Source organism: Emydura macquarii, unplaced genomic scaffold, assembly GCF_026122565.2.
Source record: "Emydura macquarii macquarii isolate MOO-44397 ecotype Brisbane River unplaced genomic scaffold, CSIRO-AGI_Emac_v2 contig_719, whole genome shotgun sequence".
Lineage (NCBI taxonomy): Eukaryota > Metazoa > Chordata > Testudines > Chelidae > Emydura > Emydura macquarii.
Window position 1 is genome coordinate 2,443,988 of NW_027130856.1, and position 15,488 is coordinate 2,459,475.

Consider the following 15,488-nt stretch of genomic DNA (forward strand, 5'->3'; position numbering starts at 1 on the left):
CATGCAATATCAACATTATTTATGTAAATTATCCTATATTAATACTTACACTTTGAAGTACATGACAAATCAATCTGTTATTTCATATCCATATGGTAATGGAGATGATGGTAAGAGGTAAGTGAGGTCATGATATATAAGTGGGGGAGGAAATGACAAATGTGTAACATATTTGAAGCTGTTATGAATGCAAGTGGATCTTCTCTGCCATTTTGCACTTGGGAAGTCAAACTTAACAATTTTTTTGGCCTCAGTTAACTTTTTTCCTAACACCAAGTGCTTTATTTAGTAAATCAGATCATCTCGTAGTCTTGTACGCCAAACAAATCCAGACTTGCCAAAGCTCTCCAGCAAATTTTGAGGGTGATGGTGAGAGAGAGACTCATGCGGAAGAGAGGAGGCAAGACCTGCCCCTAGTGTCTTTGGGGAAGGAGACAGGCCCATTTAGGGGGAAGCGAAGACTCCTTCCCTGAACATAACTTTTAAACCAAGTCTCTCTGTTCTGGAGATCACTAGAAGGGGATTTTGATTTTGATTTGAGAATTTTGCTGTACACGTTAGCTTCCTTGCCCACGCGAGCATACTCGTCACACACCGAGCCCAGGAAAATCCCCCGACACCGCTCAGCACAGTGCCTGGGGGATCCCCCTCCCGCACACCTCATACTCACAGGAATCCCGGCCTCCCTCGGTGGGGATCCCGCTCCTGCACACCCGGGACCCAAGGGCATACCCTCTCCCCATCCAGCACACCCTGTGTGCACTGGGATCCCCTGCCCCGCCCCCCGAGAGGGATCCTCCTCCCGCACACCCCGCGCCCACGGGGATCCCCCGCCCCGCCCCGCGATGGGGGTTCCCCCTCCCGCACACCCCGCGCCCACGGGGATCCCCTGCCCCTCGTTCGCTCCCGGTCCCCGGGTCGGCCCCAGAGCCCGCGCACCCCGCGCTCTCCCCTACTCCGACGGCCGGCACCTGAGACAGGAACTTTTCCCTCTTCCCCGTTCAAACGTGCTGCCGTAAAGCGCCCGTCTCCCCTGGCAACAAGGTTCCGGCCGAGAACTAGGTGTAGGAAGGTGATGTAAAAGTAAAACCACCCAGTGTCGTAAACCAGGTCCGGAGGGGGGGGACGGGTGGGAGGGGAGGGAGGGGGAGGAGGTGACTGGAGCATTTAGACACAAGCGAGAGGATCATGGCGGATGGCCCCAGGTGTAAGCGCAGGAAGCAGGCGAACCCGAGGCGCAATAACGGTCAGTGAGCCCGCAGGGCAGCGGCCCGCTCCGCGCCGGGCCGGCTCCGGGGCCGGGCCGGGCCGCCTGGAGTACAGGGGGGACGGGAGAAGTAGAAAGTAATTTCCCGGCTGCTCCTTGCTGGGAGCCCGGCTCCCTCTGCACCGTTATATCCGCTACCTGGTGCCTCCCTCGCTCCCTCCCTCCGCGCTCGCTCCCTGCCTCCCTCCTCCGCCTAGTGGTGCCTCCTCGCTCAGCCGCCTGTCCGGGACCGTTACACGCTGCCTCCCCCGACGCCCAGCAGCGGCAGCACCTTCCCCTGCCGCCCCCCGGGGCTGTGGGCAACCGGTCCCCCCTCGCGGGGCTCCGAGCCCCTCTGGGGGGGCAGCGGGCAGGCTCCGGCGGCCCGGCAGCCCAACTCCCAAACTTGTTACCTTGGTGCGAGAGAGACCCGGGGCGGGCGCCTCCGCTGAGGGCTGGCAGCGTGCGCGCCCCGGCCCGGCCCGGAGCGGGGCGCCCCCCCTAGCTACCGCGGGGGCGGCTCCGGCTCTCCCCCGCGGTACTTTCCCGGGCCGGCCCCGCTCGCTCCGGGGAGGGGGCGGGTTGGTGTGAGGAGTTACCTGGGGGTGACGGAGACCGACCCGCCCGCGGAGTGCGGCGGGGTGACGGAAGGAAGGGGCTGCTAGCTCTGGGGGCGGTGGGGCTGGCAGCGGCCAGGGGGGAGGCACGGTTGCTTGCTGCAGTGTGTATCGATTTGTGCTGATTTGCGGGCAGATCGCTCCCCCCCCCCATACACACACGCGCGCGCCCTGGGGACCGCAGTGAAAGGGGAGCCTCCTTCCCTCCCCCCCAAAATAGCCCGTTTGCTACTTTCGGAGCCGCCTTTAGTGCCTGCAGCACAAGTTTATTTCTGTTTCTGGCCGCTGACTGTGTTGTTTCTCCTCCCTAAGAAAGTCCCGATCTCTGCAGGATTGTCGGGACGATTCGGTTTCATAGGAGTGGCGGGGAAGGGAGGGTTTCTTTCTGTCTGTGGCTGGGGAGGGAGTGCGATTCGGTGAAGTTTCTTCCCTTCCTTTGGCTTTGGAGGTACCTGTTTGTATAATAATGGGTGGTAACGGTTTGGCCAGGGGCCCCTCTGCTGTGTGTCTGAACAACTGCTGCAGTCTATATAAGGAATTACATTTACATTTCAGACTTAAGAGCTGTTTTTTGGTACGTGTGTTACTTCAAAACGCGTTTTGAGAATAAAGGGGGGAGGATAAACGCTCATAACTCCTACTCCATGTTTATCTTCAGAGAATAAGGAAACAGTTATGTAGTAACTCATTTAATAGGATGTTAAACGGGAGGTTTTGTAACCGTCCTTGGCAATTTTAGGTTTTATGTGGCATTTCCTGTGTAGGGTCACGGTTAGGAAAGCTTTCAGCTGTGATTCTTACCGTGTGAACAGTTTTTTAATATATTTTTGTCAGAATTGATGCTTCTGATCACTGCTTCGGATTGTTTAGGTGTATAAATGCATATGTAAACATTGGCCTTTTAAGGGACTAACAAGTTGATCTGATCGTTCTGAACTCGTGGCTCTTATTTTTACTGTATCGTGATGTTTTTTATTATACCAAGTATTGGCGTATTTAAGATTACAGTTTTTAATTTCCTGTTTTCCGCCAGTACTTATATTTAGTTGATGATGTGGCTTTATTAAAGGTAAGTTTAGAAAGTGCTTTTCTCTTCCACCTTATTTAAAATGATGATCAGAGAAAGGGGCTTTTCTTGTTGCTGACGACATGTGTGTGACATGTGAGTCTGAACCACCCAGTGTCTGTGCAGGGAGCAGTAAACATGTTTACCTGAGCAGGAAAGAAAATGGATTTTCTCTTAAAGATCCCGTGATATGAATATTATACTCTTAAAGCATATCAACAGATGACTTGAGAGAGATTTTTTTTCTGAAAACCTAGCTTTGGAATCAACGGGAAAAAGAGGTTCTCGATCGCTGCAGCAAATGGCAACTTGTGCAGGTAGAAAAAAAGATGGTGTTTTAGTTTTCTCCTGCATGCATGTCAGCCCCCTCCTGTCTGCTGCTTTCATTCTCCAGGGAGGGATTTATTTACCACGATCGCTGTCAGTGTTTTTCCTTTGTGCTTAATATTAGAAAAACAGATTTGAGGTGTTTAGCACAAAACGTTTTGTCTGCAGCATGCATTGCTGGCAGAAAACAAAAGGTGTATAAGACCATTCAGGTATCTTTCATCTTTGTCACTTTTGGCCCTCATCATTGCACCTTTTTTGTTATCAGAGCCCTTTGATTCTTTATTAACTAATTAAGTTGTATATAATCTTTTTTTATTTTACAAATTAAAAATAACTTCTTAAGCCATTGTGTATTGAAGCATGAGGATAGGCTAGATAATAGATGCTGGATAATAGAGATTTCTCTGCAGTGGGTTTGTGTCTAATTTGCAAATGTTTATTGAAGAAAATGACAGAAAAATGTTAACCCTTAAACATTTAGCACAAATAAGTAATTGAAATTATTTTTGTGGCAAGCCTCTAAATGTACTCTGGTCCTATAGATGGAGATATTTTTTTAATCAAAGATCCTTTAGCCACTGTACCACTAGTCATATGCAGTAAATTAATTTTTTTTACTCTGTTCCTTTCTCCCTCTATATCTCTTCCCTTTGCAGGGCAATTTACTGGATGTCAACAGTGTATGGCTAGAACACCAAACTGTGTACTATAAACTTTAAAGCTGTTGCTCATGTAGCAGAGCCACATACAAGCCCTAATTGATCTGCCATGACTTTTTTTGATGCTATCAGTTGTGTACTTTTTTATTTAAAAAAAAAAAAAAATCTATACCTCTTTTTCTTCCCTTGTTGGGAGTCCAAACTTATGGCTGCCATTCTGGTACATTAACTCTGGATGGCAAGACAGCTGCACATCTTTTTATCTCTAGAGCTAATTCCTTTGCTGCCTTTTGAATCAGCCAATACAGGATGCTAGCAAAAGATCTGATTGTTGCAAGTTGAAGGTTTCCAGCAGTAGCAATATTTGGCACTTTCACTTCATTCCTCAATAAAGCCATTCCACATCATTGGTTAAACACCAGCATAACACACATGAAAAGATCCAAAAAAAGAAATGTCTGTGTAGTGTTTCTGTATTATTAAAATTAAATTACCAGACTATCAACTGTAGCAATATGCACTACAATACTGTCAAGCAATTGTATGTTCAGCATTTTGTGGGGGGAGTGATTGGGTGGGGATGGAAGGCAGGAAGAAGGCCCTGATTCTTCTGTCAGATCTGCATGGACATACCCTTACAGCTGTGCAGAGAGCCAACTAGAAGTCAGTGGATCTTGTGTAGGCAGAGGGATCCAACAGTGTGGATCAACTTGAATGCTCAGGGCCTACGGATACTGTTTTGTCCCTGTAGCTTTAGGCCAGGCCTCTTCAATTAGACACTTTATTAGCATATTTAGTATGCATGTTGCTTAATTCTGATTAAATACAGTACAGATGTGGGTGTTATGGTAATAATTAATAATGATTGAAGGTAAATGTCCTTTCAATTTAAAAGTCAGAAAGCAACAACTATTACTTATTTCTTTCACAGTGTTTAAATAAACTTCTGGAGGAAGGCTAAAAGGACAGAACTCAAAATATAGTAATTTTTGAAAAATGAGTTTAGACACAGCTACAGACACTTTGCGATCACTACACCTTACATTGAGTACCTCTACCAGTTTTTTGTGGTGGTAAAATATTTGTCCCCTTTTTAAAATATAAGTCTTTCTCCATGCAGAGGAATGCATGAAACTGACAAGCTACACAGTGTGGTCATGTTTACAAAATTAAAAACAGGTTAAAGAAAAATTGACCCTTTCAGTTATAGCAATACCTAATATTACTTCTAACAATAATAGACAAACATTTTCAGGAAAGCTTTTTTTCTTTTAAAAAAAAGTTGATAGTGACTCTCTAACCATTTTACAATTGACTTTTCTTCATTTACATTTTTTATGGTGTAATTATTTTATATATCTTCTATATGCTAAAATACATTTTAAAAATAACACTGCTGCTGAATAAGCCAAAAGTATGGCACGTCCGTTAACTTCAAGATGTTAACAACTGGCAGGATGTCAGGTGTTAGTGACACTTGGGACACTGCATTCTTTATCGTGCCTTTCTTTTTTCTATCTTTTTTTCTCACTAGGTATCATGTTTTCACTCCAGCATTAATTTAAACTTGCAATTTGGGAATTGAGGAATGTAGCCCAAGTTAAAATTCTAGGCACAGTGAACAGGTCTGCACAGCCAGCTGCGTTAACTGTTTGAATCCAAAGAAATCCTGTATCTCATGTAAACTAAATGCAACTTTTGACCTTAGGTAGACAAATACTGCATTATAAAATCTAATCTAGTTTTCTCCTTTTTAACTTTCTTCTGGATTGCTTGTGTCTAGTATCAAAATGGCTGTGAAGCCTGTTTGACATTAATCAGCCACTTATTTACTTCTAATTGCAGAAATATTTTCACTTTTTTTTACACTTCTGGAAGTGAACTAGTGATACAGTCAATGGGCAAGATGCAAGCAGATAGAACTTCTATTTAGAGGAATAGAAAGCAAGTCTGATTTTATGTTATAGAAGCTTAAATTAACTTCCTCAGCCTAACATCAGCTTTCTTATATCAGGAGTTTAGATTTTTTGGGGAGGAGGTATTTGTCTTTAATTGATGTAAGTCATCTGTTTTGAGTTACCTTTTATCATATCAAATATTCCTCCCCATTGAGAGCATGACTGGAGTTTTTTCCATACATCTCACTGGGCTTTGAATCAGGCCCTGTATGAGTGTCCCAGCTTCTGTTGACTCCTGAATTTGGGTTTTATGTCTTTAGTGGTTATCAGCCTGGTATCTAGATGAGGCTGTCTCCTTAATTTTACAGGAAAAAGAAGAGAGCCTGAGTTTTATTCATTGTTATTAGCAGAATTTATATTCTGTCTTATGATGGAGGTTAGAAGGACAAGGCGGGTGAGGTAATATCTGTTATTAGACCATCTTCTGTTGGTGAAAGAGACAAGCTTTCAAGCTACACACAGCTCTTCCTGACACAGGTGGCATTAGTGCTTTTATCTATTTTTAAAAGTATCCTGTTAAAATTTGTGTACTTTATATTATTTTTCTCCTCATTTTACATTTTTCAGGTATTGTGCCTCTGCACATGTGGAAATGATTGTAGAAACATGGGATACTCCCAGCAAGTGATAGTGGTGGTTGTAAAACCATTGTTTACATTTTATACCTAGGGATGTTGTTCTCTTTCATTGTGTTATATTTTTTAACTCGCTCATATGCATGTGACTAGCATTACAGTGACTGCAGTTAGGTGACTTTTTTTTTTTTTAAATCCCTGAGCAAGATATTGTGAATAGTTGTTCAAGCAGATAATACTTATAAGAGGAAAAACTACTAAGATAGAGAATATTTAACCTCCTGGTTTAAAAAAAGTAAACAAAAACAAACCTCCAAATGCTCAAATTGTTAATTGCTGCCACTCTGCTAATAAAAATTTGTTTTTTTAATTACTTAACTGTATTTTTGCAAAGACTGAAACAAATGAGAGCTGACTATGCAAATCACTTAGTATGAGGCACACCTTCCTGTGACCGTAGAAGTGCAATGAGTGCTATTAATGTTGTTAATTTGTTTCTTTGTAATGCCTAGAGGTCCTGGTAGGCAAACATGTAAGACACACAGCGCCTGCCCCAAAGAGATGATACTCTGGAGAATTGGGTTCAATTTCTGGCTTTGCCACAGATTCCTTTGTGACCTTGAGCAAGGTGCCTAAAGATACATTTTCAAGTGTTCAGTACCCACGAATAGGACCAAATTTTAAAAAGTTCCTTTTTAGGCATGTAAATAGGGAACAGATTTTTTTAAAGGTGCCCAGCACCCAGCAGTTACTGTTTTGCAGCATATAGCCAGACTTTAATAACTCTGCACCTGTGCTGAGCTGTTTTGAAAATGTAGCTACTTCATATTGGTATCTATATGGGAAGTCAGCTTTCTAGAAAAACATGGCCTAAGTGATTTGACCAAGCTCACGCAAGCGGGAATGTGTCAGTTACTGAACCCAGATCACTTATGTCTCAATCCATGTTTTGCCCTCAAGAGCATCTTTCCTCTTTGGTGGAAGGAGTGCTTTAAAGAAAAGGGATGGATCTGGAATAAAAATTCTACAAATGTCCATTGACTTGCTTAATATTTGTATGTATTGACTTTAAGTCCTGTTCACACATATCAAGGTGCAGGTACTGTACATGTCATGCAGTGGTACTTAAAACAAAAACAACTGAAAATAACTAGAGAGAAAATTTAGAACAGTCTTTTGCATGAATGACTCTTTCTACATTTTTAAAGTTGATGTGGAAGGAATGAGGAGCAAAAGTTATATATTTTGATTTGCACCGCATAACAAACAACAAATCTATTGCAAAACAGAGTGTAGGCAGGGATGCCAATCAAATAAAATGAATGAAAGAACTGAACTGTAAAGAATGCTAACCAGTGTTAACAGTCTAAATCTTCTCCTCAGGTGCCCGGTAGCTAGTGCAAGTCTTTACTTAGGCAGTTAATATGTGAGATACATCAGGGGGGAGGAGACGACTTGACATGCCTTTGGTCAGGATAGGACCGTGGCTAAGAGAGAGTGCTATTGGATGGCTGGGTTTGTTAGTCTCAGAAAGCAACTGCCAGGGGAAAAATAGCAGCATGTTTTTTTGCCTTTTTTAGATATGTAGATGTGAGTAGGGCTTGGAAAATTCACCTGTTCAGGGTGAGAACAATAAACATCTGCTGAATTTGTTTATTTTTAAAATTTCTAGCCCTCATGGCTGCCTGCATAGCCTTCCGAGTGTGAATAGAGACAGCATGAATCTCTGCAGTGATGTCTTCCTAAATTGCAGGGATATCTCCAGTACCATCACTGCTTGGTGGGAAGGAAGAGAAAGGGAATTGCTGTTAGGGGCAGGGCAGCAGAGAAGGCCACTCTCAGGGGTATGGTGCTTTGGTGAGGTGGTGGCTGCTGCTGCCATAACCCTGAACCCTGGATCATGTGTTTGGGCAGAAGGCTGGCATCCTAACTGAGGAGTCTATAGTCTTGTAGGTGAAGTCAGAAGGGCAGCATAAACTAATCTCTGGTGACAGGGAGATTGTCTTAGCATTCGTTTATTGAAAGGCATTGTAAATTGATTGGGAGGGGGGTTAATAGTTGTAGGAAAACATTGGCAGGTGTTGAGAAATATTTTTTTCTTTTACCTTGTGGGAACTGGGGAAATAGGAGCATTCCAACCATCACATTCCAACCTGCCTCTGTGGTGCTCTCTCCTGGTAATCTTTCAGAGGAAAGTGTACTCCCATCTTTTCCAACATTGCCCCGTGTGGTTGTGCAATGAGAGATCATGATAGAAAATACTTTTTTTTTTTTTTTTTTTTTTTTAAATCATCAGTTTATGCTTTGAAACACTAGGATTGCTAACCCTTTTAACTTTTCTCCTTACATGTTCTTCATATAAATGGCCAATCTTTTTTTAATCTCACTTAGCTACTGCCTCCAATATCCTAATTTAGTCAATTCTACAGTTTAATTATAAAATGCATAGGAGTTTCTCATTAGTCTTTAATCAGGTTTTCTTTAGCTTTTTAATTTTAAGTGTCCTTGTTTTTTAAATTTATAGGAAAGAGAAACGGAAGTCCATGATTATATTGAAACCACTCATTGTTCTATATTGTTATACTTTCATATTCTCAGTCTTTCTCTCCACTTCAAATGAAATAATTCTAGTCTTTTTAAAATTGCCTCTCTTATAGAAATGTCTTCTGTGTATATATTAATTACTGGTCTCTGGACATTTTTTATTTTTGCTGTGTTGGCTAAAATAAGTCTGATTTGAAAGGCCAGAAAAATGAAACTTCCTACTTGGTGAACAAACCAGCGACCTGCACGTAGATTCAGGTGGGTACCCGCAACTTATTTAGGTATTTACATGGATCACCATCATCAGAGTATCTAGCACTTCCCAAGTATTTGAAAACAAAGATGGCTTACAGAGTCCCTCTTTTCTGGTAATCGTGTCTGTGCCCCTGAATCCTTGTCTAGATATTTCAGTACCAGCACTATTGCCTTCTGAATCCATTTTCTCCTAAGAACTTTTGTTTTCCATAAGAACTTGCTCTCCCAGATCTTTTGGAGGGTGAAGGAGGAAAACAAAAGTAGTCAAGCTCAAATTTTTATATTTAAGACTGGTTAAGCAGCAGTTCAAATGCTTCAGACATTCAATGCTGAATGTGTGATAGTAACCAGGATTTTAGGAGTTCTCAATGGCTTTTCTTTGTCATATTTTGTTTTGGCTATGATGGCTCCTCCTCCTGCTTTTTTAAACTTGATTTCTCTTCCCTGATGTTGTTTCTATCACATTTTACTTAATTCCTATTTGGGTTTTTTCCTAATGTGCCTGCTCTCCTTCTTTTCAGAGAAGTTAGTGTAATGGTGAGAGCAACTTTCTTCAGTCTTTTTTTTTTTTTTTTCCCCCTTTCCAGATGTCATTCCAGCTGCCATGGAAGTTTTGATTCTGAGCACTCTTCTCTCCCTGCCTTCCCCCTTTTATTGGTTAACCAGTAGAGTCAGTCTGAGGCTGCAACATGAAAAATGGCATCCTGCCTTAGTTTCCTTGTGAACTCCACCAAATAGAGACAAATGACTTCCTCGCCTCTTTCTCCACTGCCCTCAACTGTTTTCAGTCATCCATTTGCTGCAGACTGCACTACAGAAAGGAGGCACGTGGCTAATTATGGATGTGCTCTTCCTCAAAGTGTGTTCTGCAGCACAACTGCCATTTGGTAAGGTACAAGGGAAAGAGGGGAGAGGACAGTTAGGATTTCTAGCTTCATGCTGGCATAATAGTCTGTTAGTGACCCCAGGATCTTTAAGTATGAGTCAAACTGAATAAACAACATAACCTGGAGGAAGGGACATGCAAAACCAATTTCTTTCTTTAAGATATTTTAGTATATACGGATATTTCACCCACATGATTGTATCCAACAGCCAGGTTTGAGTCTCAAATTTCCTGGGACAATCACTTTAAAAATAAAATCAAATCAAATTTAAAAAACCTCTTAGCTTGCTGCTATGTCCTCTTCTGAGAGGTGACCAAAACTGAAATCAGTATTTAAGAGGAGAACATGGCATTGTGTTTTTGATGCCATATTTTTTTTGACATTCTTCTGTCCCAATAACTTCTTTGCTTTTTGCTAGGAGTTTAATTTCATTTTCTTGATGGGGGAAGACTCTTTCCTACACCAGGCTTCAACACACACTTTCAAAATGTGGGGACAAGAATAAAGGAGATGTTGATACAAAAGGAATCAGATAAAGGCTTTTACATGAGAGGTAGATGGCGATATTTTTCAACTTCTCCTTACCAGTCTCCACCTTAAACTTAAACAACTAAGTTCATTCTTCTGGAACTGTTCATCCTTATCTCCTAAGTCAGCATTTCATGCTTCTGTCCAGTCAGTTGACCTCTTGTCTCTGTTTCAGGGTGTTCTAAAATTGGTGCAAGTATCCTGGGTTTTCTGGAATATCCTTTTTTTTTTTTTTTTTTATTATTCTTAACATGTCTCTGCTCCTGCTTCTAGCACTCGACCTGTGGTGCTGGCAATAGTATAGTGAAACTGGTGTAATCTTGATCTTTCATTCTGCTGCTCCTGTGGAGGACATATTTACAGGCACTATTCTGGTGAGGGGTTAAAAGAAAATCTAGAGGAGCAGTTGCTGACAAACAAGGGAGTGGGATAGTAGTTTCACCAATGGTCAAGTGAAATAACACCAGTCCCTCTTTTGCTTGGTCCAGCACTGCAAAATTAGTACATTCAGACCCTGGGTTGTGAATGTTTCCTGTCACTCTAGGAAACTCTCCTTCCCTAAATTGCATCTGACAGAGTAGTGTTGATTGACAATGGTGGCAGCTATGCCCACCCCATTTTGTATAGAGGTCTGCCAACATAGGGGAACGTTGGAGAGTGTAAGAAAAATTAGATTCCATCATATCCACCAACAAATATGGTAGGGGCTTGAACAGGGGGGGGGGGGAAATGCATTCCATCTGAAGGGATGAATTAGAGAAGAGACCCAGAAAAGAGGAGAAAATTTGCTTGTGGAGGTTTGAGTTTATTCTCTTTGCTAAGCTGAAGGTGGCAAACTGGATTAGTAGTTCAAAGAAAGTATTCTTCCTAAACCCACAGCCAAAACCAACATCATGGAACTCTCCATCTGAAAATGTTTGGGAGAGTGGAAGACTCCGCTTTCCCTATTTCCAGGTACACATTTAATTTGTGTCTGCACACCTTGAAGCTTCTCTTTCCACACTTCAATCTCTGAGTTCCCCTGCCTTCCCCCTTTCAGGGCTGTCTTCTGAGATTTCTTTATCTTCATTTTGTTCATTCTCCAAGGCTACATGTCACAGTGACCATCAGTCAGACTAAGGGCTGGACTTGACTTTATCCAAAGACTGGCAAAAATTTTATTTGATCCAGCCTCCTGCTCTTCTCTTCCCATATAGAATTTTGCCTGTGCCTCTGCTCTTGGTACTACCTAGCAGTAGCATCAGGAGTTGCAACAGAATGAAACTGATGTTCCTTCTTGCTAGGTTAACTCTGCTGTCGGTATGAGGAAGTGTTGCAAGTAGCAAAAGCAAATCCCCAAGATGCAATTGATTCCTGCAGCAAAAGGGTGTGGATAGGAGAGGAGAATACAGTCAATCTCTCTTGATGTCTGTCTATTAACTTTCTCTCCCATCAGAGAAGTCGATCAATTTCATTCTGCTGTTGAGGCAACACTGTAGCTTGTAGCAGAAGTGAGGTGTGATCTTCTGTGAGATTATCATGTAGGGAAAATTCAGAATTTTTGAGCGGTGAAAAGGGACTAGAAAACACAATTCTCATGCCAAATTTAAATTCTTGCTTTGTGCAGATATTCAGTGAGTCATCCACAGCTATATTTAAGTCTTTGAGAGGTTACAACTAATTTAGACACCATTAGTGAATTAGAAGCTCAAACTTTTGATTTCAACACGTATGTTTATACTCTGAATTTCAACTGTAGATTTGTTGTTTGTAATTACTTAATCTTTATACACAGTGCATACAGATAAAGATTTCTGGTAATATCCTATACCTCTTACTTTATCAAATAAGAGATTGGCTTAAACTCTGCATGTTATAACATGCAAAACTACACTTACTGGTTTGTAATGGTAACAATACTAAACAAACCAAGACTGATAACGTCCATATACAGAATCTCTTCCAATTCCTAGGGGTATCAAACCACCAACTGTTTTTTTTTTTTTTTTTAAATTCTCCCTGTGGAATAATAATCTTTATTTGACAAGTGTTTCTTGAGCCTTGTTTAAGGAAAGAGAAACTTTCCATCCTGTACCTAGTGGCCTTCCCCACTCCTCACTATTATATACAGACATAAATGGCTTACATTTTTCTTGCAAACAGGCCTTTATGGGAGCTAGGAAAGATTTCCCTCTAAATCATGGAACTTATGACTTTTTGTGAATGTTTTTAAAATCACTCCCAGGAAGTTCAGGAAATATAAAGTTCATATTGTAATGTTTTTTTTTGTTTGTTTTTTTTTTTTTTAATTTTCCCTAACTGGACATTGCCCCTTATATTTCAGCCTTCATCTGTAACCTATCAAATTTAGAACTTTGTTTCTCAAACTTATAGGGATTTCTCTGCAGTAACCCAGAGACTCATATTCAGCATTCTGCAGACACTGCTTGTGTTATAAGGACTTCTGTTCTCTTGATAATTACAGTAAACTAAGGGATAATCTTCACTGGTATCAGGCATTCCACTTAGACTTTTAATAGTCTAGACTGAACAGGCTTAAAGAGCTGCCATGTCTCCTACCAGCCTCCATAACGTTAGGTAGGGTTGCAGGAAACAAACTAGGCAAGCTTCCATTAGGCAGGTATTGGATAGTCCAGAAGGCACAAGAACAAACAAATATTGAAGACTCCCCCCTTGTTTCTCTTGCCATGTTAACTGTTGGCAGCAAATGCCAACAACTTCAACAAATGGCTCTACTGCCTTTAGGCATACAAGAAGCTGTTTTCAAAGATAAATGACAAGCCTGGCATTAAAAGCAGCTTTTGACACAGCAGCTTGCATCTGCTTCATTCCTTGTGTCTTTGCTTCCTTCCTAACATTAAGTAACTTAAAATTTTGTATTGGTAAACTTTACAACCTCACTTATCTTAATCTGAAGAAGAGCTGTGTAGATTGAAAGCTTGTCTCTTTCACCAGCAGAAGTTTGTCCAATAAAAGATAGTACCTCACCCACCTTAACTCTCTAAAATATAAAGCAGTCTTGATGCACTCCATCTTCAGCCTCTTTCCACAGTGAGAACTAGCCATTTTTTTAATTGTATTTCTCTTACCCAGTTTAGTCTGACAATAGATTTATCTCAACTATTACCAAATTAATTTTTTTGTTAATTGTTACCAAATTTTTACCTTAATAGCATCTCTTCAGAACTATCAAATACTTTGAAAGTCTAAATTAAATCCACTAGCTACTCTTAATCCATAATTTAAAAATAAATAAATAAATAAACTGGTAGAAAGGCACTAAGCAGCCATGACTTCTCCACTTTGCCAAGTGTGCTAGGTGCTTTACAGACTAAATGCTAGGTCTCTGCTCCAAAGATAGTACATTCTAAAGGGACAGTAAACAAACAAGAGGGATAGCAGGAAGAATGTGACAAAAAGTAGCGTGATAGCATGCTTAAATAAGAATCTTGTTCCATTTTAATTTAGTGTTTTGATTGCAGAGTGGTTTACCTAATCCTACAGCCAGAGATGTTCGGGTTTTATAGGTCTTTCGGAAGGTGTGTATCAAAGCTATTTGAAGGAAGTGAGGCCAGAAACATGGTGGATTGAGACCGGGGGCTGGGCATGGAAAGAGGATGTGGAACAAATAACTTTACTGGTTGGGTGGAACAAAGGAGTGGAGGGGTATGCAGAAATATTCAAGGGGTAATGTCTCAAGGCCTAAACAACCCAACCTGATACCCTTTCACAGCTGGTTGGGATTTCAAAGATTTAAGCATTTTCTGATGCATATGTTCCTCCTAAGCAGCCAGCACCTGCTGTTGCCTCCTAATCTCTCCCCTCCACTAGAGCCTTGGGGAGGGAGATTTTATTTGCTTTGTGACAGATTTCCAGCACAGTGCACAGCCAGCAGGTGCTCTGCTCCTGTGGTCTGCTGTAAATTAGGGAGCTTTCCTGGACCTTGCCTCCACTCATGAAGCGAGGGCAGTGTCTTTGAAACAAATACAAACTCAGTTGAACTTGCAAGTTAACATGAAGCAGTTTGGTGTTCTATTATGGAAGGACTCTTGAGGTTTGCAGAATTTGTTTCCAGTGTTTCATTCACCTGAAAAAAAGTCTTGTCTTGGTGTTTTTTGTTTTTAGCCCTCAAACTGTATCAGACATGTCAAAGCTTTTTCAAATTTTCACATAGGAAAGGACAGTGTTTAATACATGAACTCTAGTTCATTGTCATTTAAGCACCAAGTTCTTGTTATTGTATAACTTAGGTATTTGTAATCCTTACTCTAGTGGTATTCATGTTCTTATTTATCTCTTTGACAGGTATAACTTAAGATCTCCTTATTCCTTGGCTGCTTTTCTCTTCGACTAACCATAATTACTGTCATTCTGGATGCATCATTTCATGTACATATGACTCTATGTTCCTTCCAGATTTCATTGTCTGTTTTAAGTACCTCTACATCACTTTTTCCTTCCATCCTAGATCCCTATTTTAAATACCCCCTTCCTCCATCAAAATTCAAATTTTCTCAATTTTAAAGAATGAATTTAGGACATGGGACCTACTGTTGATCCATGTGTGATACAAGTTGCCAGGTGACTTGTGCTACCTTTACTTCTTTCCTTGAACTTGTTTCTACACACATCCTGGCTCTTTAGGGCATTGAAAAGCCTAGCTGTCTGTAAAAGAAACTAGAAACAAGGAAGGAACTAACCTAGATGCCTTTTGTAGAGCAGTGACTTCTAGTGGAGAATGTGGAGAGGGGTGTGGGTAGGAGGAGAATGGAATCAAAGCCACCCATGGAGGCTGTCAGTTATTGGAACATTTAAAAATAACT

General features: G+C 41.3%; 1 protein-coding gene across 2 annotated transcripts in view; it reads left to right on the plus strand.

Annotated features, from left to right (window-relative positions):
* The first annotated feature begins 1,059 nt into the window (after positions 1–1,059).
* Positions 1,060–15,488, plus strand: part of ZEB1 (zinc finger E-box binding homeobox 1) — a 199,483-nt gene continuing 185,054 nt past the window's right edge. The window contains exon 1 of one of the 2 annotated variants that reach the window (XM_067542592.1): positions 1,060–1,246. In XM_067542592.1, the coding sequence (XP_067398693.1) occupies positions 1,189–1,246 (58 nt within the window). In that variant the 5' untranslated portion in view covers positions 1,060–1,188. Of the gene's footprint in view, positions 1,247–2,652; positions 3,247–15,488 lie in introns of those variants that run through there. The other variant, XM_067542593.1, reaches the window with a different exon arrangement.